This window comes from Sipha flava, unplaced genomic scaffold (assembly GCF_003268045.1).
Source record: "Sipha flava isolate LNK unplaced genomic scaffold, YSA_version1 303_pilon_pilon, whole genome shotgun sequence".
Classification (NCBI taxonomy): Eukaryota; Metazoa; Arthropoda; class Insecta; order Hemiptera; family Aphididae; genus Sipha; species Sipha flava.
In genome coordinates this window covers 188,698-212,439 of record NW_020272979.1, presented here as the reverse complement: position 1 = coordinate 212,439, position 23,742 = coordinate 188,698, and the positions used below count along the sequence as shown (strand labels likewise).

The following is a 23,742-nucleotide window of genomic DNA, read 5'->3' as shown; positions in this document are numbered from 1 at the left end:
CATTGAAGCTGAATTAACAAAAACTATTAATTTTAATCATATTATTGAACATTTTTCTTCTCAAAAGTCAAGAAAAAAATTATAAGCTATCGATTATTTTATTATATATAATTAATAATAAATATAATATATTTCTGTATCAACTAATACATAAATTAAGTCTCGAGAATCAACTCACCAACACCGTCGAGGCCTAATGTAACACCCGCATTATCGGTTTATTGCAACCCAATTACATCGATTCATGGAACCGCAATGATGGATATATGTATTATGTAAGGAAACATTTAATTTTTTTGTTTGTAATTATGTAAAAAAGGTTCGTTTCGCAAAAGATAATCAAAATTACACTATATAAATATAATTTAAAGATAACAAAACAATAATAATATTAAAGTAAGAAGTTAAACATAATAAGTAATAAATAAATAATAAAAAAATTAGTCCAGTCCCTTCAAAAAATCCTATTTTACTACTTAGGAGGAATTAATACTCTAAAACTTCGAAACCACTGATCTAATATCTGACATTCAAATGAGACTACTCATATTAGTAAGGTCTAATGTAGAAAAAAAAAAGCACTTAGCAATACTTGTTTAAATGATTTACAACACCGCTTATAATTGAATATGCTCAAGTGAAGAAAAAATTTAACAACCCAATAATTTTATTATAATTTTCAATACAACCTAACCAGTATTTATTCAAATAATTTAAGAATTAAAGAGCTGAATTTCATTTCTAGTTAGTTATTTTAGAATAAGCTCTTTGATATAAAATGCATATGAATAAAGAATACATTAATTATTTAATTTTTATATTTTTTTGCTTGGGATTTTTTAAGTTTCTTAAAATTAACACATATTTTAAATAATACTTTTAGTTTACCAAGAAAATACTTGACCAACATTTATAAGGAATATTTATAATGATTAAATAAAAAACAAGAAATAAGTACCATCAAAACAATACATATTCAACATATATTTACAATATTGTATTAGTACATAACATAATTTTGTACTTCAAGCACAATTACCTTAATAATATTATAAAAAGAAATAAATAACATTTGTTGAAAAGTTCACTACAATATTCTGTACAAAAATGGAGAACCATAAAATAACTTAGGAACAAAAAATTCTGCAAATTGCAATACAAAAAAAAAAAAAAATTATTATAATTTAAATTTGAACACTTTTAACGAGTGGCAGTTTGAAAAATTGATTACAAAAAGATATCTGAAAAAGTCTAAGTTTCCCCCATTTTTACAACTTTAAAAATCTAATCATTAAATTATAATAATTAATTATTTTTTTATTTAATATAATTAATCATACTATACTATAATATAATAATGGGGGCCTCGGTATGAAGGCAGTGATGAGCTAAACGGGAACAGAAAATAAAAATCTGTAAATGAGTTTTACACAAAAAATAAGTTAAAAAAAAATATATATACTAAGAACAATAGTATTAAAAAATTAACAATAAAGAACACATTATTTCTATGGTATTTGGGGGTGCCTAATTCTTATTTTACTAACTATACACAAGTTATTATTTACAATGTTAAGTACTTAATTCCTATTCAGGATATTTATTGAATTGATTATTCATTTGATTAATTAATATTTTAAAATAAGTGAATAGGATATAACAAAAAAAAAAAAAAATAAATTAATAAAAAAAAAAAATAAAAAAAAATAATAATAATAATAAATACTAATAATAATCAAACAATTGGTAAACGAATTAAATTAAGGCAATTAAAAATATTGCTAAAACAATCTCATCAAAGATATAATATTAAAAATATTATAGTTAATATTTTATTTATTTTAATGTAAAAATGAGTATTGTTGAGAAAATACAATAACAAGGAACCTGCATTAAAAAAAAAAAAAAAAAAAAAAAAAAAAAAAAAAAATATTACTGATCTTAAGTATTTTGTTATAATAAATAAAATTAAGTGAATTATACTTATATAATGAACAACATAAAACAGTATTTTCAGAATAATACTAATTATTTTAATTCGGATTTTATTTTCCAAATTGTGAGAAAAACAAATGTTAAAGGTTGATAATTAACTGTCCATTGTTACATGAGAAGTGGGTAATAACATACATAAACATTTAAATTCAAACTAATAATTATGTAAGGAGAACTTATCATAAAAACCCACATAATACTCACATTAAAAAAAATTGTTTGTGCTTTGAATTTCGTCATCCATCCATTTAGCAGCCCAAGTTTTGGCTTTAGGGCCAGTAGAACGATATTTATCACGAAAAGATTTTTTTTTGTGGTTAGTATGACGTTGATACCTTAATGGTATATTTGGGGCAGTAACAGTAGGAGCAGGCACTGGGCTGTACGGTCCGTCTAATGGAGCTGGTGAAAATGGAGGGGAAGGTGATGGTGGTGGTTGTAAGGCAGGTGGTGGATCACCATGACCAATACCACTATCTGGACTAGTATTGGCAGCAGCAGCATCTGAACTATTACGACGTCGTTTATCCAATTCTAAAGATGCAAATGTCACCAAGCTATCAAATCTTTCACGAATACGATCATTCCATTTTTCATCTAAAATATATACATTTAGTCAACATATGGCCCACAACATTTAGTTAAGATTAACAATTAAAAATTATATTATTTCGATTAAAACAATTAAATTATTGATATCTTCAGGCCAATACATATATACATATATATTATATTACTTCTTTTTCTTCAAATTAATAAATAGTTAAAGGGTTAAATATGATAGGTATGCCATTAACAAAATTGTATAGAGTAATAATATATTTTTTATACACTTAGAAAATATTATAACCACAAACATGCCAAAAATTTAAATAGTAAACTCATTGATTTTTTGTTTAGAAAATCTTGATGCATAGTTTTATGACAGGACTCTATGAAAACAAGTTTACCATATCTATGATTTGTTAAGATAAAAGATTTAGAAGTTCGTAATTTAAAGTATATAAACAATTTACTCTTATAAGAAAGTAATTTCAATTTTTTTTAAAATGTATACAGGAATTACAAAATTTAAATTTTTAACAAGCCTATTATTTTTTGCTCAACTTTATTAATTTTATGTAAATACAACAAACCACAAAATAAAAATTTTAATAGTTTCAACCCTAATTCATTAATGAAATAATGTTAATTTGGCTTTGAGAATTAAATTAAAACCAAGTTTTATTAAATTTAAGTCATAACATAATTTAAGCTTTTATTAAAAAATTTGACACTACTTGATACACTTTATAATAATTTATATATAAAAATTATTCATGAAAATTGACTAACTACTAAGTTTATTTAACCAACTATAACAATTCAATAAGAGAAATATAATATTTATTCATAAAGAAAAGAAAATATATAATATTTAATTAATTTGAAATACTTTACATGCGCCAAACCAAAGAAGAATAGTTTTATAAAAATATTTATTTTAAATATCGAAGAAACATGCCAAAATATGTAATAAATAACAGTGTATTATACAACGCAATGCAGTGCACTCACCTTAATATTTTACTATGTATTCCAATTCCATTAGGCCAGCTAAAGTTTCTATTTATACAGCTAAATAATACTTCTTGCGACATACTTTAGAGTACGAGTATTATGTCCTAAAATAGAAATTAATAAGCGTGACAAGCAACAAAAAACCAGCAAGACATGCAATGAGTGTAAATAAATTACTCCATATCCTTTCATTAAAATTTTTTAGTTGAAAATTGTTTTCTTAATGTATGATCAAACATAGTAACACAATATTTAAATTTGATAAAATATTTTAATTACAATCATTGATGAATAAAAACAATGTAAATGACTAAAAGTATTTACAAAATAATATACATGTATTTAATAAATGTATTTATAAATTAAAATAATCAAGCAATTAAAATACGAGGATAATGAATGTAAATAATGCTTGAAACTTTCTTTAAAGTAAAAAAAAATAAAATTATAATTTATATTATGTTTCAAAAATAATAAAAATACTTATAATTGTAGCATAAAAAATAAAAACAATTTTATGTTAAGTAATAGTTTATAAAAATTGTATTTATTTTTTATTTTTTATATAAGTACATGGCCACCACCAAAATGTTTAATATTATAAGAATATTAAATCATATACAATTTATAAGATTATAATCATTATGCCTTTGAAACATTGAAGTTTAGGATAAGCCAAGCTAAATACGACATTAAAACAATCAGATGATTGCAAAAAAGATAAAATAAAATCTATTTGGAAGTTGAATGTGAAAACAAATTCAAATTACACGCCAAAACCAAAATCTAAAACAAGTTTGAATAAAAACTTTGAATTCAAATACCTTCTTCTGAGGGTAGTCTGTCAGACATGGGTGTCATTTTTTTGGCATTCATTGGACCAGGTGATTCAGAACTGCGTTTGAGTATTCTGTGTGGCGATTGTGTATCGGATTCAGTCTTTTCTTCTTTAAATGACAAGCCTTCATCACCATTGCTATCATCTCCATCATTATCCAATAATCTATCGTGTAGTGATGCAGCCAATCTATAACACAATTTATAGTTAGAAATCCAAAATTAAAATATATTGGAATTATTAATCAGAGTAAAACATTAATGCACTAAAAATTACAATATTAAATCCTAAATGGGAATCAGAATGCTTGTATTTAGTAGAAAAAATAAGCAGAAAGAACATATTTAGATTAGTTAATTATACTTGATGTTTCAGAAATATTATTTATAATTTTGCAAAATTAATATGTAAACGTCTGTTTAAAATATGTACATAAATGATACCAAATCATTAAATCATATTTTTAAATAATTTTCAGTATTTTTATTTATTATATAATCTATACATACCCTTCAACAGGTTCTTCTTTAAGAGTGGTTAAATGAGGAGGAGGGGTATCATCATTGAATAATGACTCTTGATATGGTTTAAGTTCTGCTTTAGGTAATGGTATGTACATAAATGTACGTTTTTCTGAAGGCAATGTTTGGTTAATAACTTGACTGGTGTCTTTGGTTCTATTAGGCATGGCGAGTGGTACAACCGCATTAATTATGGACTGATTGCTAATTTCTAATGTTCGATTATGTCTATCCATTTCCAAACATCTTTCAATTTCATTATTCAACACATCACCAATTGTTCTAGTTATGACATTTTGCTGCTTCATCAATGGACTAGGTGAAATTTTTTCCTAAAAAAATTACATTACATTTAATGAGTTTCTAATTTAATTAAAACTTTTCTATAATTTTACCTGTGATAAATGTCTACGCAATGCAACTTTGGCAGGTGATACAATAGTATAATCAGGTCCTTTAGATGAAGGCTCATTTAAAGCATTAGTAATGAGATCTTTAACATGTTCATCGTAGAAAGGTACTTTAAGCGAAGTGTCTGATGAATTTCTATTATAGATTTTATTTGAGCGTTGATACCGTGTCGCTAATTCAACATGTCTACCATTTTCAATTATTTTTCTAGCTTCAATTTGTCTACCAGTTTCCAATATTTTTTGAGCCAGAATTTCTGGGTTCTTTTCATCAATTCTTGCTATATCAGGTACGTCTGGCCAATCTTGTGAGCGGATTCTTGATTTTTTACTATTGCACATTTGATTTGTTAAAGCATTATTGTTTAATTTATTTGATGTATTTTGTTTTTCCAAGTTATCAATTTCATTTTTGACTGATTCAATATTTGTAGACAATGTATGTTTTCTTTTTCGATTTTTCACAAGTTCAGTCATTAACAAATGTTGTGTGTTTATTTCTTGATCTGTTGGGTTATCATTTTCGTTTTCTATTAAAAGACTAGGAGTACCAACAGCATCAACTTCAGCAGCTCTCTTATAGTATAAGTCCCAATATTGATTTTCCAATAAATTAGTCTAAAATACATTTAAAATAATTTATTTATATACGAAGATAATGAAATGGGTAAGTAAAAAGTGGAACTTACTTCATTTTTCACCTTTGCTACTTTAGCTTGTAAATCTTTATGCCGTAATACAATTACTTTAGCTGCAGTCAAAACATCTCCTGTCGTATTAGTAGGATAAATATCAAGTTCTTTCATTCGAGTCTTTAAAAGACAACAACTGTCTGTAATTAAATGATCAACTTGTTTTTTGATTTGATTAATTTTCATGTTTAAATTTTGTTTTTTCTCCTGAAATTATTAATTAATAGATTTTTAAAAAATATAATGTAAGTAGTTAATTATCTTACTTTTTCAGCTTTTATTCGTGTTTCGATATCTTCACGGAATTTTTGATTTTTAAACATATTTATCATGTTCATGAACCCTTCTTTATAATCGTCCAGAAGTAATTGTAATGAATACGGTATATCTCCAGTTGGCGGAGGAAGTTCAGTATGGGTAGCTGCATATCCAGCACCAACTCCCGTGATTGAAGTCAAAGTATGATCAATGCAACCTTTTGGGGGTTCTTTAATACTCATGGATACTTCTGGAGTTGTACTTAAAACTGTTTCACTATGTAACAAATTCAGTGATGCTGATATTTTAACATTACGTTTAGATGCTTTACGCTTAGATTTTGGTTTACGAGTTGTAGAAATAACTCTTTTTCCCTTTGTAATTTTTTCAATTATCTTTTTCTCAGTGGCAGTTGTCTCAGAATGAGATCGGTTATGAAATGCAGTTGGGTTGATTTTAAAACTACGACTGCGACGTGGTGTATTACGCTTCATTACTTTTCGTGTAGTCCTACTGTGGTTTTCTACAAATAATAATTTAAATTAATAAATAAAATAAAATATTTATTCATTTATAGAGAGATACCTGTATTATTTTCATTTTCTTCCTCGCTATTTTGTCCACCTAGATCTGACCATGCACGTCGTCCATTACTATTTATTTTAGTTTTATCAGTTGCTAATACTTGAGCTGTAACACTCCCATCAACACTATCACCATTTAAAGTGCTAAACAATGAGTCTGTATCATCAGATGAACTAATAATAACATTAGGATTTGTTATTGGTTTTTGTTTTTCTCCATTGACCTAAAATTTAGTATATTAGAAAAATTTTGAAAAATACAAAACTACTGCTTGTCATTTTGATGAATTTTAATCAAAAATTAGACAATATTCGCAGATTGCAGAAAAAAATGAGTAAAATAAACGTTTTACTTATAATAAAATAAAGACATTTATTTCACTCAATAATATTTCACTAATTACCCTTGATTTTGAAACGGGAGGCTTATTTTGAGTAAAATACCGCTCGAGCTGTAGACAACATTAAAAATAAAAAAAAAATATTTACTTATACAAATAATTAAATATATGAGGAAAATAAAAAACAAAAACTAAAAGGCAAAAAAAACATAAAACAATTTACAACATTTTTTTAGTTTGGATAATAAATCTAACTTTCACCAAATAACATACAGAAAAAAATTAAGAGTAAATATAAATTATTACACCAATAACTTATATGATATAATAAAATATCAAATCATTAATTTATCAACAGTGCTCAAATTGGGAGACTCTACTATTTTTTTTTTGTGTACCCCAACTTTATTTTTAATAAATTTTATTTAATTGTGAATTTCAATTTACATACATTTTATAACAAATATTATGATTTATAATATCAAAACTATTTTTAATATTCGTTTATTAATATGTTGAATTCCGCTACTATTATCACTTATCAGTGTCCAGCCTATGTTAGCCAAAATTAAGTTAGATCAAATAGTGAACACGCAGCATGGTTATAGATAGAACCGTGCTATGCAAACATGTAGAACGTGTAGACCTAGCAACTCGTGCTTAGCAATATACAAAATATATAATTGGCTAAAAATTAATTTGAATGTGTGGTAAGTATAATTATATTTATGCTTATTACCTATATAGGCACACAGGTACATGAGAAAATTTATTTTCATAACAAAATATTTTAGGTTATGGAGAGGGGTGTGTGTGTGTATGCGTGGAAAGAGAGGAGTACAAAATGTAAATAATTGGGCACATGGAACAGTTTTTTAACTATTAGACTGAACCCCTCTACTTAATTTTTCCAATTTGACCACTGTTTATCAACCACCGTTTTCTACATTTACTTTCAATACTATTAAATCATGGCATATGTTTTATATTGGTAGTATTGAATATAAATACAATTATATACAATTTTTTTTACTACATAATGAATGGACAAATGTAAACACTGCCTATAGCAACTCCAATTTTTTTGTTTTATATTAATAAGTAATAAAGAGTAATAATCAATATTGTTTGAAAAACACAACTTATATACATTTTTAAATCATTCAAACTTTTTTCATTTTTCAACCGTATTTAAAATTAAAATTTACAGTATCGAAAATTATATGAAGACAGTTATTTTTTACAATATTACTAATATTTAAGATATTATAGAATATGTAATTATATGCAGAATAAGTTTGAACGTTCAAATTTTTTAAAAAAAATATAGAACATATTAAGCAATAATTATTTATGACCCGGTTAAAAAAAATGTTCAGTCAAAATTATTAGAGCTTTGATAAATGCTTATATGAATGAATTATTTGTGATGAATTCAAAATAATTTTTTATATGAATTCATAATAAAAATTATAATTTGAATATTAAAATAGAAACAGAAAATGTAATAAAATTTAACACAGGCTTTTTTATTTGCAAAATTATTTTAACAGAATAATTTAAAATTAATTATTTATGAGGAATGACTTTATATAGGATATTCTAGATAGTTAATAAAAAGCATAAACATAGAATATTAATAATACAAATATTTCAAGTGAGTACATATTCCTTTAAAAATGGAAGTGCTTACAAAGGAAATATTCTAATAGTTATAAATAGTTTAAGCAGCTGAAATGTCATATTGCAGTAAGGGTAACTTAGATAAATGAAGTTATAAGCATTGGAAAAATAATAGTGCTGAAACATAAGCTCATTAGCATCCCTTTTCTCATATGAATCCAATTAACCAATTAGAGTTAAAAGTAATGTTTACCTTAGTTCGATCAATAACATGTAGATAATACTTAACAGGGTTACAAGTCCATGAAACTGAACCAGTAATAGGTTCCATTGCTGACACATGCATAATAGTTCCAATATCTAATAAAATAACAATCATGAATAAATTTATAAATAAGTCATAAAGAATAAAAAATAATCTTACCACTTAAATTACGCTCGGACATTCGAAAATTAAGGGGGCAAAATGATCTCGAAGAAACAATTCTGGCTCCATCTTTGAGGTCAGCAAATCTTTGTTTCAACATATGGTCTACCTGAGGTCCAAATGCATAATTATTCACAAATACAATTGTGGCATTAGTTATTTTTTCTCTATGGTCTTCACTCAAAAAATCTCCTTTCAGAAGTTGATATTGGCCATAGTGTTTACCATACCAAGACATCCATTTTTGAAAATTAGAATTCATATACTAAAAATAAACATATATCAATTTAAAATCTATTAACTAGTTACTTTAAAAAAATTATTACTTGTGAGTATGATGAAGGTACATCAGCTTTTTCAACACCCCAACACATTTTACACTGAGTTGTAGCAGCCATTTGTAAAACTATTTGGCCCACACCAGATCCAAGATCAATAAATATATCATCTTCTGTGATGTTTATTAGATCGATCATTTGGCAGATGAGATCAAATGATGTTTCTCCATACACCTAAAAGTAAAGTTGAGTACATAATTATTCCATCTAAAGTGAACTATTATGAATTTTATGTTACATACTTCAGGTGAAAATGGTTCATACTGATTCAGTTTATCAGGGTCAGTAACAGAAACATTGTATACTTGTTGTATTATATGACGAAGAAGACCTCTTGATGCTTTCTTACTAAACTTTTGTAAAGAAGTTCCTTTATTCTAAAAAAAGAGAAATTTTGGTTTTTTTTGGTCATGTTTTTCAGAGGAAATAAAAATTTAATACAGTAATACAGTAAACTCTTGATAATCCGACAGAAGACTGTTGAATTAACGAAAATCATAAATTGAATTTTGCATAGAAACGCATTTATACTTTTTGAAAAGCCTTAATTTAATTTATTAAAAATATAAATAATACATACATACTAATTTATAACACACATTAATATTTTGATGTTAGTTTTACATGTTTTTAAGGCAAAATTTGAAGATAAAATACACTCGAATTACTGAACCTACCCGATTACCGAGAATCTACTGTACATGTAATAATAGTAAATTAAAAATATTTTTGATTACATTTGCATGGCCAGATTTTCAATTGATAGTATTTATAATACATAAACAATTATGGTATACAATATAGTATTAGTGAGTTATAAATAGATTTTACTGAAATTTATAATAAAAATTAAGTTATAATTTTAAATGGATCATGAATAGTAAACTATAGTATAAATAAATAAAATTACTAATTTAAAGAATAACTGCATTTAAAAAAAAACACAATAGGGTAAAGATATTTTCGTGACATAGACAATTTCATGATAATATTTGTTGAACATAAAATGTAATTTTATATTACTCGATTGACTTGAAAATTACATTAATTTTTAACCCTAGAACACACTTCACGGTCAAAAAGACCGGGTTTTTAGAATTTTATTCATTGTTTCAAAAATATGAAATATTATCTTAACCCAATTTAGGTACCTTTTAATTAGGTGATAAACTAAAATTAGATATAACACCTAACTGTATACGATTTGATGCCTGTATTACAGAAGGGTTCAAAGTTCATTACATATTAATACAGTCTAAAAGACCGTGTGTGTGATATACTGCGACATTTATAAATAATTTAATTTTATAAAAACTCAATTATGGGTTATCGCAGATAAGATGTTAATTTCTATCGATAAAACGTAAATTAATATTTTATTTTCATTGTGACTGGCAAGATTGTTGTTAGTTGACATTGGTTGTGTGTAATTACGAGTATAATACAAATACAGATAAAGTAACCTAGTATGTAATAACATTTATATGAAAGTTTAATTTGTTTATGTTATGTATCAATTAAAATTATTTGACAATTTTTATTTATTTAAAATCAATAAAATAATGATTATTTCAATTTATCGAGTTTTAATTGAAATATTTCAATATACACGGTTGAAAACACCGTGTGTGTGGAATCTCGTGGATATTTTTAATACGTGTAATTTCGGTTTAAAAACAGTCATTTTAAAGATCAATGTGATTTTTAAGTCCATAGTGTAATAGAGAATTACATTATACGTTCAATAAATAATATCATCAAATTGTCTATGCCATGAAGATACCTTACTTTACATTATATTGAATACAAGGGAAAATATAAATACTATGTAGTCTAACATACATCTGGCTAAAGGCAGGTGGTGTTTTGGCTAACCAATATGCAGGTTGTAAATACTGTAACTTAAGAGGATTGGAGCATACCTCAGATATGAAATAGAAAAAGACAGCTGCTCACTATCAAGACCTATTTTATTTATAAATATTACATCTCATCGTGTAATTTTATAGGCAGTTGGAATTTATAAAAAATAACTGTATGTAATTATAATAATTGTTCAAGTTAAAGGCTAAATTATTAGAAAAGACATGTTTCATTACATAAAAGAACAGCTGAAAAAATGTGATAATTATTTTTAAAAGTGGCAACACTGCAAACATTTGCGTGACAATTTAGTGGATCTCCAGTATCCGTTGTTAGGAATAAGCACACCCGTCACTGAAAAGAGGATAACGTCCCGTAGACATTTTCAACGAACACCCTATTTTTTGTTACCCCAACAAAAAAGGCATCCATTTAACTACAACCCAACCCTTTAAATACAAATTAAAGGGAAAAATAAATTGATTTTTTCAATAGTCAATTTACCATTTGCACCATGCTGTCAATAGCCTTATTGAACCTGTCGCACAAAGACTTCATGCTGTCATATCTACAAAACAGAACAAATATAAATTTAAGATTCGATTTAGGTAATGGTGATAAATGTAACAATAACTTACGATTTCGTGTTGTAGTCGCATAGTATGTTATTTTCTAGAGGAATTTTCATGTCTGGGAAGTCGTCGCACACCCATCTATAACAAATACAATATAATACAATATTAATGCATGATAATATATAATAACAATAACAACGGTAATTATTTCATTTTTAATTTACTGCAGTTAGTTAACTTGATGCACAAAATGCATCATAACATGCATAATAACATGAAAATGAGGCCAAGGTTAGTGTGAGATTTTTTCCTCTTTTCATATTATTGGCAATAATTATGACGTTGAATTTAATGTTTATTTGTCCTTGCAACAGTATCTTATCCAATATAATTTCGAGATATTTTTATATTTTAAATCATCAAGAAAGCGCAAACCAAAAGATATTTCTTTTTTTGACACTTGTCATCTGTACGTTATATTATACGTTATACTATTATATAGAATGCATATGAAATACCAGCTGAACTAATACAAAACAAAAATAATTTTTTAAAAACTACTAAAAGTATAACTATAGTTACTTTGTTTTAAAAAAATATTCATTATTTATGTTGATTGTACTTATACCTATGCCGAACATTATCAACAGACAAATATGTAAAATACGTAAATAACAAAGTATTACTACAAGGACGCGTAAAATAATAAAATATGATTTGGACCACTAGGTAATTTTGAAAATGTTTAAATTTAGCAAATAACTAAACTTCTGATAATAAACATTGTAGTATTCACAATAAATGTATTTTGTCATAAACCGCAGCAACAGGTGCGTTAGACAAATGACATTGAAAAGAATAATATATTAAAAACCCGGAAGACAAGTTAATATTTAACATGCTACACACATTATTAAAACACGTGGAACGTAATATTTATAAAATAACTCCAAAATATAGCTATTATATTATAACAGAGTTATTAATTAATTAAAATTTTGAAAAAATATGTTTAAGGAATAAAATGAGTAGATATATACTATATATAAAATATAAACCTAAGTTAGATTACAATGATTAGATTAACCTACAATGTATTAATTTATAAGATTAGACAGCACATAGTACAAAATTTAGTATATTTTACTTTTAATATAATGCTTGCACAAAAATACTAATTATTAACAGTTATAGGTATATTATGAAAACTACGATTTTCTTTTGTTTGAATGCAATTATATAATTTTTAAATTGATAATTTACTTAATATTTTTAATACTGATACTGAACATCTTATTTTATTACTAACGATTGTTGCTACTAATTATTGTATCTGCTTGCATAATAGTAAAAAGAAAACATTTAAAAGTTTTTTTTTTTGGTTCCTAAAGACTTAAATAATAATAGGTGCAAAGGTGTGATTCAAGAAACTGCAATGAGGAGCTAAATCAGTGCTTCTCAACGGGGGCGATATCACCCCCTGGTGAGCAGTGAGGGAGAACCGAGGGGCGGTGAGCTTGTTTTGGGCGATTAGAGGGCAGCGAAGTTTTTTTCCGTTCAAAGCAACGTACCAAGATTTATCTGTAACTGTTTTCCGTTTATCGATTTCTAAAATAAATTCGTGATTATAAAATATAAACTACATATATCAGAGTTATTATCTAATAACGAAAAAAAGAAATCGATTAGACATCGTCAAAAAAGGAGACTTACGGCTTCATCTCACAAATTTTGTACTAAACGTAAAAAAATTGGCTTTAAATCACCAAGCATTTCACTGATCAATACATTTCAAAAAATTTAATTATCCTTTTAAATTATATTTAAACATAAATTTTACATTTTATTTTTTTTATACTTAAATTTATATCTATATTATTTATTATTCAATTATAAACATTTCATGTATACTATTTTTATTTTTATGAAGTGAAGGGGGGGGGCACGGTGAAAAACATTTTGTTACTTAGGGGGGCGGTAGTTTGAAAAAGGTTAAGAAGCACTAAATAATAACGAAAATTATGAAGTCATTATACTTATTAAAATTAAAAACGCAAATATTTTTTTAATATTTTGTCGTCATATTAAAAAATTACATGTATAATTCTAGTGTATATGTAGGGAAGAGGGAAAGGTGTTAAAACTACAGCAACTTTTTTTTTAGTATATATTATATTAAGTGCAAATGTGCAATGTTTTTAGAATAGGGCGAATAAAAATTTTCATTATAGATAACTCAAAAGCAGGTAGGTATAATTAATTTTAATTTTTATGTAAATAGTCAACGAATTAGGCCAGGTTCACATTGGCGAGCGATGGGCGACAGCGACGAGCGACTAGGATTTTCTCTAAAATATATTTAATACATAGTTCCAAATGGAAGTTTTTATATTGGTCTTGATCGATTAGCGATTCTCGAGCGACGCCATTAATATTAATCATGTTTAATTTTTGGTCATCATTTTAGAGCGATATGTACTTTATTTTCAAACATGGAATAGTTCACTTGTTTTAACTAATTTTATTAATTTAACTTTATAACAATTATTAAAATAAATTATGAGTCAGTATAATAAATTTATTTCTGAGCAAAGAGAAATGCTAATTTCCGAAGTTCAATTAAATCGATTTTCAAAAAAAAATCGTTTAGCATAGGGTTTTCTTGGGGTTTTCTAACAGTATTGTTAGCTGAACTATACTTGTTGGCGACATATTGGCAAATGAGAAATTAATTTTGTTCGATAATATATTTTATAAAAAATCATTTCAGCGAATCGCTACTAGATTTAAATATTTTAGTCGCTCATCGCGCATCGCCAATCGCTCTTCGCTTGCGAATGTTAACCTAACTTTAGACGTTTTTGTTCGACGTTTACTTGATTATTTACTGGCAACGTGTACGCACTAGAGATCTGCAAGTGCTCACCAGCCCGACCCGGCCCGTGCCATAATAATAATATTGCGGGTTGGTTATGAGTGGGATCGTAGTATTTTTCTTTGGACTGGGCCGGTCAAAAATAAAACTAATTAAATATAATACTACAATACTAATGTCAATTATTGGTGTTATATAAGGAAATGTTCTCAAACTGAGTAGGTTTATCACAAATTATAATAAAAGATCACTGATAAAAACAAATAATAAATATCATGAACCGGCCTGGGCGGATTGGACTGCACAAAAAATATTACGCACTGGGCCTGGTCGGGTTAGACTTAAAAAAAATTAAGGAACAGGCTTGGTGGGAGGGGCTGTTTTGTAAGTTTAAGTTTTGAGTCGAAAAAAACGGCTCGTGCAGATCTCTATTATGCACACACGCTGTTGGCAGAACAAATAAATTGCAGAGAGCAGCACATGCTAGAAATAACAAGAAATGCTTTTGCTGTTTCTCATTACAACCGATAACCTATATAATAAAATCAAATAAAACAACATGCATAATTATTCTCCAGTCATGTAATATTTGCGGAGTGTACGACTATTGTATACGTTTGGATATAAATTTGACTAGAACACTAGCGAAGGCAATAGCAGAATTTTGTTCACAAAAAAAAAAAAAAAAACATCAACAAATTACGGCATTGCTTAGTCATTCACTCGCGCCTGTACCGATAAATCGGAGAATGGATCACCAAGTACAAAAGTAAATTAGTAACGGGAAATTAAAAAACTAAAAGAACGATACAAAAAAAGGGGAGGAAGCGGAGGCGATGGACTCCGTTGGGCAAAAACGAAACATAAACAACAAATGATACTATATACACTACTCTTTCCCCATGGTTCAAGAACATAAGAAAAAAACGCACATTTAGAGCCCAACGACCATGTTATGATGAAAGGACGAATGATAAAAAAAAAATCAACCCTCCATGAAACGAGCCAGTGCCTCCTCGTTCACATGACGTCACCCGAGAATGCGGCCACGGCAGCACTCGTAACACGTGGAACGACGTAGTCCAGGGGTAGAGAGGAAAAGAATAGTGGTAGAAGTAGTAGCAGTGGCCAATACTTCCGAGGAGGAGGTCGAGGGCCCGGTTGCCGATCGATATTATATTATAATCGGGACGCCGCGCGTTGAGTTTGCTGTTCAGCGCTCATCCACACTGCCGCCGCAAGCTCGGTGCGTGACCTCGTGATTTCCTTTCTCTCGGCGGCGGCATGCAATTGGTTTCACTATTTCCTCCCCGCACCGTCAACAATAATTATGATAAATACAAAAACAACGTAGAAAAACAGACGGAATCATCAACTCTTCCTTCTTCTATATATCTAACGCTAATGTTTTGTTAATAATAATTCTCCTTTTATTACTCAGTAAATTCATACCAATATACGCCGAACGCAACAGTTGTAATAATAGGTACAGGTAGGGGGGACACTATAAAGGCAGACGAGTACTTTATTATAACTATGTATATACCAGCTACATAAACTATTATTATTATTATATTGTGACCACGGACCGTTATGCAACAAAACATAGAAAACCGGTTCGAGATCGCGCGCGCGCACAGCCCGTGGCTTTAGCCAGCGCACAGGTGCCACTGCACTCTCTATTCGTGGTAGATACTATAGTGCGTTACACACGCTCGAGCGCAGCAAAAAAAAAAAAAAAAAAAAAATAAAAAAAACCGTTATAACCGCGAACGTCGTCGGAGAGAAGTTTTCTAGGACATTTCTCCTTCGCCGTCGACAACTACAACAATAACAATTTGCAATAGTTATCACGCGGTACTCGAGTCTATATACAGAATGCCATAAGCGAAGACGATAGTGCAACGTAACGATTTTTCAGTAGAAATCAAGGTTTCACGTTACCAAAAATACGAAGGTAGTATTTCGTTGTAGCGTTCAAAAATTAATTTTTTCCATCTACTTCCAACTCACTATTTTCAGCGTATTGAACCAGTTTTTTTTTAAACATCAACTACCGTAATAATATAACATGACGGAGGTCCATAAGACTTGGCGAAAACGGTTTATTTAGCTATTAATACGTTATTATAAACTAATCAAAAACTAACTCGTTTACCTACGTTATATTATGAAATGTTCAGTTATAAAATATTATATGTAGTTAAATATTTTAGTTGAGTAACATATTAACATTTATTCCGTTCGAATAGTTAATACGACGTTCGAGTATTTGATTTTCCAATCATATTTCTAACTGTTTTTGTATCCCATTATGCAATCGACTATCGGCAAACGATACAGGCATGAAGTACTACAATACAACTACTCTGCAGTAGAAAATTAAAATAATAGATCAACTTTTTCTGTGTACATAAGTCACAATGAAGTAACATAAATAAAATTATGTACGGAAATTAATTGATACTAATTCTTAATACATTGATACTAAGCCGAAAGCAACTGGAAACGTTTTTTATCATATACCTATATGATGTAATTATAATAACGAATATCATATCTATTCAAATATTAAATGTATAAATAAATACAAATAATTAGATAACAATAAGAACTAAACTATAATGGTAAATACTAATGAGTGATGGCCATTTGAAGTCGTCAACGTTGGATACGTAAATTCAGATATACGTTCAATATAATAACAGTTTATCGTTTTAAAACTAAATATACTTAGTATATTTAACTTAGATGTAAATAGAATGTTGTTTTAGCGATTACTTAGTGATAACTAAGTTTAATAATTACAGAAAAAAATAATTTCAATTTAGGGACATACTTAGATTATAACACATATGTAACATATAATTATTTAAATTAATAACACGTTTTAGTTTATTCGAAGTATGCAAGTAATGATAGTAGGAAATAGAAATATTGACAAATTTAAAAATATATGCTTTATCATTAGTACAAAACAATTACATTCAAATTGAAAAACTAAATAACATTAATTGTCATGCAAAAAAATAATAATAATTATATATACGTTAACAAATAACTGCGATTTGAATATAATATGATTGAAACAGTACCTCGAATTATTATTAAAATAAATAAAAACCTAATTTTAAGTTTATACATGTTTACTTATCTAGTTTTAATTAGATATTTTTAATACTAAAAACTTTTATTAAATTAGATATACGAATAATAGGTGAAAAAAGTACTAAAACCCAGAAAGATTTTATTTATTTGTATAGCTTTTATTTCATGATATATAATATATCACCAATGAAATGTTATTATGGTTGAGGTAAATAATACCATTTTTAATTACAAATTTGTATTTTGTTTTAATATTTAGAAAGATATAGGTGTTTTTAGATAAAAATATAGGATATAAATAAACAGATCAAACATTTATTTTTGAATTATCAGAGCTACATATGGTATTCATGATAGTCAGAAATAATATATTTGAATAAAAATAACTTTTAATTTATTTCTGGTTAATGAATAATTTTTAAATATATCTATAATCATACATTTTAAAATTTTAAATTTTGAATTTAATAAAAAATAAATTTAATATAATTTGAATTATAAGTATATTATTTTCCTAGAACCAATTGAGTACTAACATAGTATGATATATATAGTATTATATAACACTATACCAGTGGTTAGCAATCTTTTTGGACTCTTGGGCACAAATTAAAAAGGATTCGCGAGCCAAACAATACAAATAAATATTGACATTAAATTCAAATGAAATTTCCTAGTTTTGGAATTTAATGCAGGCCGTAAATCAATGGTTTGTACTATAAGTAAGTAAAAGTGTCTATTAGTTTAAATTAAATTATAAATAAGAACTGAGAAGAATTTTGTTTTTATCTCTTACTTCATAGACATTTAAATTTACAAAAATTTTTACTAATATTTTACATTTTAATCATATAATATTATATAATACTTAAAAATAGCTGGCTAGCTAAGTAGCCTGGCAGTTAGGTTATAATTTGTTTAATTTATTTACAATATTATCAATTAACAATACAAGTATACTGGTCGATAAAAATGAAAGTTTAATAATTTTATTGACTGTATTTATCATTCAGTAACAATTTAGTTAAAATTATATTAAATAATAATGTCTTTTGAAATAACTACATTTTAAGATTGTTAATTAAGTAATTAATATAATTATGTTTCAACTATCATATTTTGATATGATAAATAAACACTCTATACATTGTATGGATAAATTAAAATAGTTCCCTAACAAAAACAAGTTTATTAACTTCATACATTGTATAAGGTAAGATGAACTTATTATATTATGTAATTGCATTTTTTTATTGGTAGCACTGAGCGGTAAATCAAAATTACAAACTGATTTCTAGATTAAGATTTCAAATGAAAAAATATTCCAGATTTTCATTTGTAATATTATTTTAAATTCATACAAAAATTGTGACATTTGTTTTACATGGACGTTAGCTCATTTAAGAAACATTTTTCAATATTTAAAATTTAATGAAATGGAAAAATATTTTTTGAGAACAAAACAGAATTATTGAAGTACACAAAACTAATATTTAAGAAACAAAAATTACGAGGAAAATTTATTGTGACTACATTCTACATTAATATTATTTTTGTAATACCTATTTATATTGGTTATTTTTTTTTCATTCCGTGTGTAATATTAAAGTAATTTATCTTATTAAGGATTAAAAATATAAGAATATACTTTTTAATGCAAATTAATCAAGTAGATTCTACTAAGGAGATTTTTTTCTTATTTATCAGAGATTAATATCCTAAACAAAATAATAACCTATATAAGTGTGTAGTTATTCTAAAAATACATATAAAACATTATTAATATTCACAGAATAATGCATTTCAGGAATAAAACTCTCTAATTAAATATAACTGTAGGTAACGACGACTATGAAAATGGACGAGGATATCTATAATAATTACAACGGAATAATATTTTTATAAATAATTTCATGTTTTGTTAAATATGAAGTTTTAGAAAACAATTTACTAAAAATGTCGGTTGATGATTTTGATAATAATTCTTTTAAGCAACAGTATTTAATTAAAGCAATAAAATTTCTTTTTCTTAAAAAAAAAAAATAAAAATAAAATTGCAATCGTCATTGTATTGAAGCAAAAGTAGATTGTAATAGATGCATTCGTATTGTAAATTATTTGAAGTCTTTTGGTTCCAAGTAATCCCGCCAAAAATGCAAAACCGTCCACGGTTGTTTTTTTTTATCGACAAGACAATAGGAATCTCGTATTTTTATTCACGAATCCGGTTGATCAGAGGGTTACCGCCAAACCGTGTCCTTGAAAGATGCCAGTCGAGTTATTGGCCCCGAGCAACCACGGTCATCGCTCTCCTGCCCGGCCGGCCGGCAAAATGAACGAAGAAGGGAAACGAATGAACGATAACTATAAGACGTTTTTCGTTGTCGTTGTACTGAAAAACAGAAGGGAAAAAAATGTACCGGTTAAAAGTGAACGGGGCGGTCGTAAGACGGCTACGGTCCTAGCAGAGTAAAATGCATTGGCACCAGTTGTTTTCCGACCAAGGTTCCTTCCTTTTTTCCTATCTCTTCTTCTTTTGTTACACCGAATAATGCACACGCTGTTACGCTGTTATTGTATTTTTATCGTCGTCTTTTTTTTTCTTCACCCATAGACGCGGAACATGCAGTGTCGAGTCCGGCACGTAATTTTTGTACGTTCCACGTGTACGATATATCTTATTATATATTACATCAATATCTTCGAGGTATATACAATAACATCTTTTCGTGCAGCCGTCCCTCCGGTACAGTCTTTAGGTAAACACGCGATCGGAATGCACCCGCCATCGTTACATTTTTTTGTGGGCGATGGCATCCCTGTGTACGTACAAAAGTACGTACGAAAAGGAAAATAGATAGGTTAGGTAAAGGTGAAAAAACTGCAAAGGTGTCGTTGTATGCAAAACGTGGTCCAACGATTACGCGAGTCATACAATATATGTATTTAATAAAATCCCATGCATATAATCATGTAATATAATAATAATTTGGTGACGACAATTGTTGTAAAAAAAAATATACACGCGAGCTGCCTTACGACGGAGATGGATCGCAGCTACAGCGGCGGTGGCAGAGTTCGTTAAACCGATGATACAACCGGTTTATGGCCTCCTAAACTGCTAGCCTGTGTCTGTTATAAATCGGTAATGATCTCCTACTCCGCTGTTTTTATAGACAATTACAGACGGCGACGTTGGCCGGACGTGGGAATAAAAAAAATGTCTTCTTATACTATGTGTGCCATTGCAAACGCGTAACTTTTCAATATTTTTCAAATCACGTGTTTCCACTGGCACCAAACAGGAAATACGATTGTGCTAAACGTGTCGAGCGTATGAAATTCACGCTCAAGGTCAACGTACCGAATGTCTACGAATAACCAGTTCATGCATTGGACAACTATTAGTACTAGTTATATAATCGAACCAACGTGGATGTCAAAAATTGATAATTATATTCGCTGGTTTTGGTAAGGATAGATATAAATTATTAAAAATTGCAGTTATAAACAAAAGCAGTTTTGAACTTAACATGAACTCATTTTTTTACTAACACACACATACATATATGTATAACGGGTAAACAGGAAAATTAAATTAATTTTGAAGAATCATGGTAACTAGTATGAGTTTCAGTAACATCACTACACGTCCTAAGTTACAATATTTTACTTCAATACTGTGACGAGGAAAAATGTAAGACTTTATATTCCGTTAAAATGGTAAAAACTACCATACACGTGTCATATATAGTAGCTAGTGCAGATAATGTGACAAATTCTGTAGCACGTAAATGAACCATTATTATTATTAAAATATATAGAACGTGACTGGGTTGGAAAATTCACCAAATTTAATACACTCAAATAATTATTTCATCTCTTATCGAATGATATGAAACAACTGATAATTCAAACAACAGTATATGATGAGTTTACGTTTGGAATTAAGTTAAATACTTAATTTTTCAAATATACAATTTAATATTTGCTGTACAATTTGACAATAGCATATGTATAATAACACAGAACAACGATTTTGATTAAGGTGTTAACATGAATTTAATTTAACTTAAGTTAAATATAAGCATGCAATGCAATATGATATTCAACATATTTAATTTAAAAATGTATTTGTGACTATCAGGTATAGCACATTATTACCTAATTGTAAGAAAAACACAACTCGACCATTTAAAATGATATTTATTTGTGTATGTAATATACTTAAAAGTAGTGTGTAAATTCTGAGTGTAAAACTATATTTTTTACTTACTTTATTGTTTCTATAATTCCCAAAGCGCCATCGTGTTTGTCCTGAAACACAAAAGAATAATGTCATCATTAATTCTATATTATGAGCAGTAATAGTTATTGTTCATACGAACACTATTGATTTCCGAAATACGTTAATGAGATACATGGTCGTAAAGTACTCCCTCTCCTCCTCCCAGTATAATCATTCATAAGTTATTATGCTACTAATGACCAATGATTTAACAAATACTAGGTTTATATATATTAAAATGTAAATTTGGTTACGAGTTAAATAACCAAGGCGATAGTTAATATATTTGCCTTCGACCGATTGATTTACCACTCATTTTTGATCTTCCGATTATCGCGACGAGTATCAACCACAGAAAAATTTTATTTTTGTTTATTAACACCATATCCCCACTACCATAAACCGCACCGAATATTACACTATGTCCCTGTAACGTCGTTTTCGCGGCCAACAAATACGGATACGAAGAAAGACAATTGATCGACCATTAGGAAATTGATAAGCCTTGGCGGTCGGGGGTTCGGACGTACAACAATTATTATTGAACAGCAAATCACACGCGTATTATTGCTAATATTGTTATTATTGCTACTATTATTGCTTGGCGCGCGCATAGGGCGATGGACGACAGTACCGAGTGTCAGCAGAGTTCATTGAACTACCGTCATCATCGCAACATAATAACGCATTACATCATGGTATTAAAGCGGACCAACGCGGAATTTCGATTGACTGGTGATAGTAATTTTCGCATACACATGAAAGGGATAACTACCCGGTGACCGTCACCCCGCGCGCGAATTCTACGGAACGAGGAAACACAGCGGTCCGATACTAACGTATCGTAACTCGGACGGGAACTGACGGTAACGACGAGGTTATCATTGGTTTTGTTGACTTACCGAGCCTCTTCCGATGATCATTGGCCATTTATAGACGACGGGATCGGCACCCACGGGGCTGTGTAATCGTAACTCCATGTTGGCCGTGTCTGCGGGACGCACGGCACCACCAACAACACTACTTATAATATTACAGCTACAGCTACACTCGATGGTAATGAAACTTGGCGCGCGTACACACACACGCTCACTAACCAACTAGCTCACTGCCTACGAAGTTAAAAGGACGTCGGTGACGGACGGATACGGGCGGGTGTGCGGTTCTCGCGATGCTCTCATCAATACGATCGGACTACGGGTGGCGGCGACATTGTCGAGCCATACACACGATATTATTGCGATCGGACACGCACTACGGTTGTGAACGGAACGCGAAGAGGAAAGAAAAAAAATTGACTACAATAACTACAACTAATTATACACATGCGACCGTGCTGGCGCATCGACTGCCCGACAACGATGTTATGCTACTTTCCCGAACGCTTCCGCCACCATCACGCAGTCCGAATCCGTCACGTACGTACGGTCCAACACAAATAAACGC

The 23,742-nt window shown here is 28.5% G+C and overlaps 1 protein-coding gene across 4 annotated transcripts; it reads right to left on the bottom strand.

Moving 5' to 3' along the window:
* Positions 1-955: 955 nt before the first annotated feature.
* On the bottom strand, positions 956-23,742 carry LOC112686302 (histone-lysine N-methyltransferase, H3 lysine-79 specific). 4 transcript variants are annotated; one of them, XM_025558519.1, is made up of 17 exons: positions 23,199-23,742; positions 22,285-22,325; positions 12,089-12,163; positions 11,955-12,018; positions 9,830-9,964; positions 9,576-9,761; positions 9,247-9,514; positions 9,076-9,182; positions 7,263-7,310; positions 6,860-7,082; positions 6,283-6,797; positions 6,014-6,223; positions 5,310-5,942; positions 4,903-5,246; positions 4,380-4,582; positions 2,200-2,592; positions 956-1,388 (listed from the first exon to the last, which is right to left on the bottom strand). In XM_025558519.1, the coding sequence occupies exons 1-16, from the start codon at positions 23,274-23,276 to the stop codon at positions 2,201-2,203; spliced, it is 3,522 nt and encodes a 1,173-aa protein (XP_025414304.1). In that variant the 5' UTR covers positions 23,277-23,742; the 3' UTR covers positions 956-1,388; position 2,200. The 4 variants fall into 4 exon arrangements, 3 of the variants coding, with proteins under 3 accessions (XP_025414304.1, XP_025414303.1, XP_025414305.1); XM_025558518.1 differs by having other exon boundaries at positions 1,326-1,413; XR_003148883.1 differs by lacking the exon at positions 956-1,388 and adding an exon at positions 3,553-3,659 and having other exon boundaries at positions 2,511-2,592.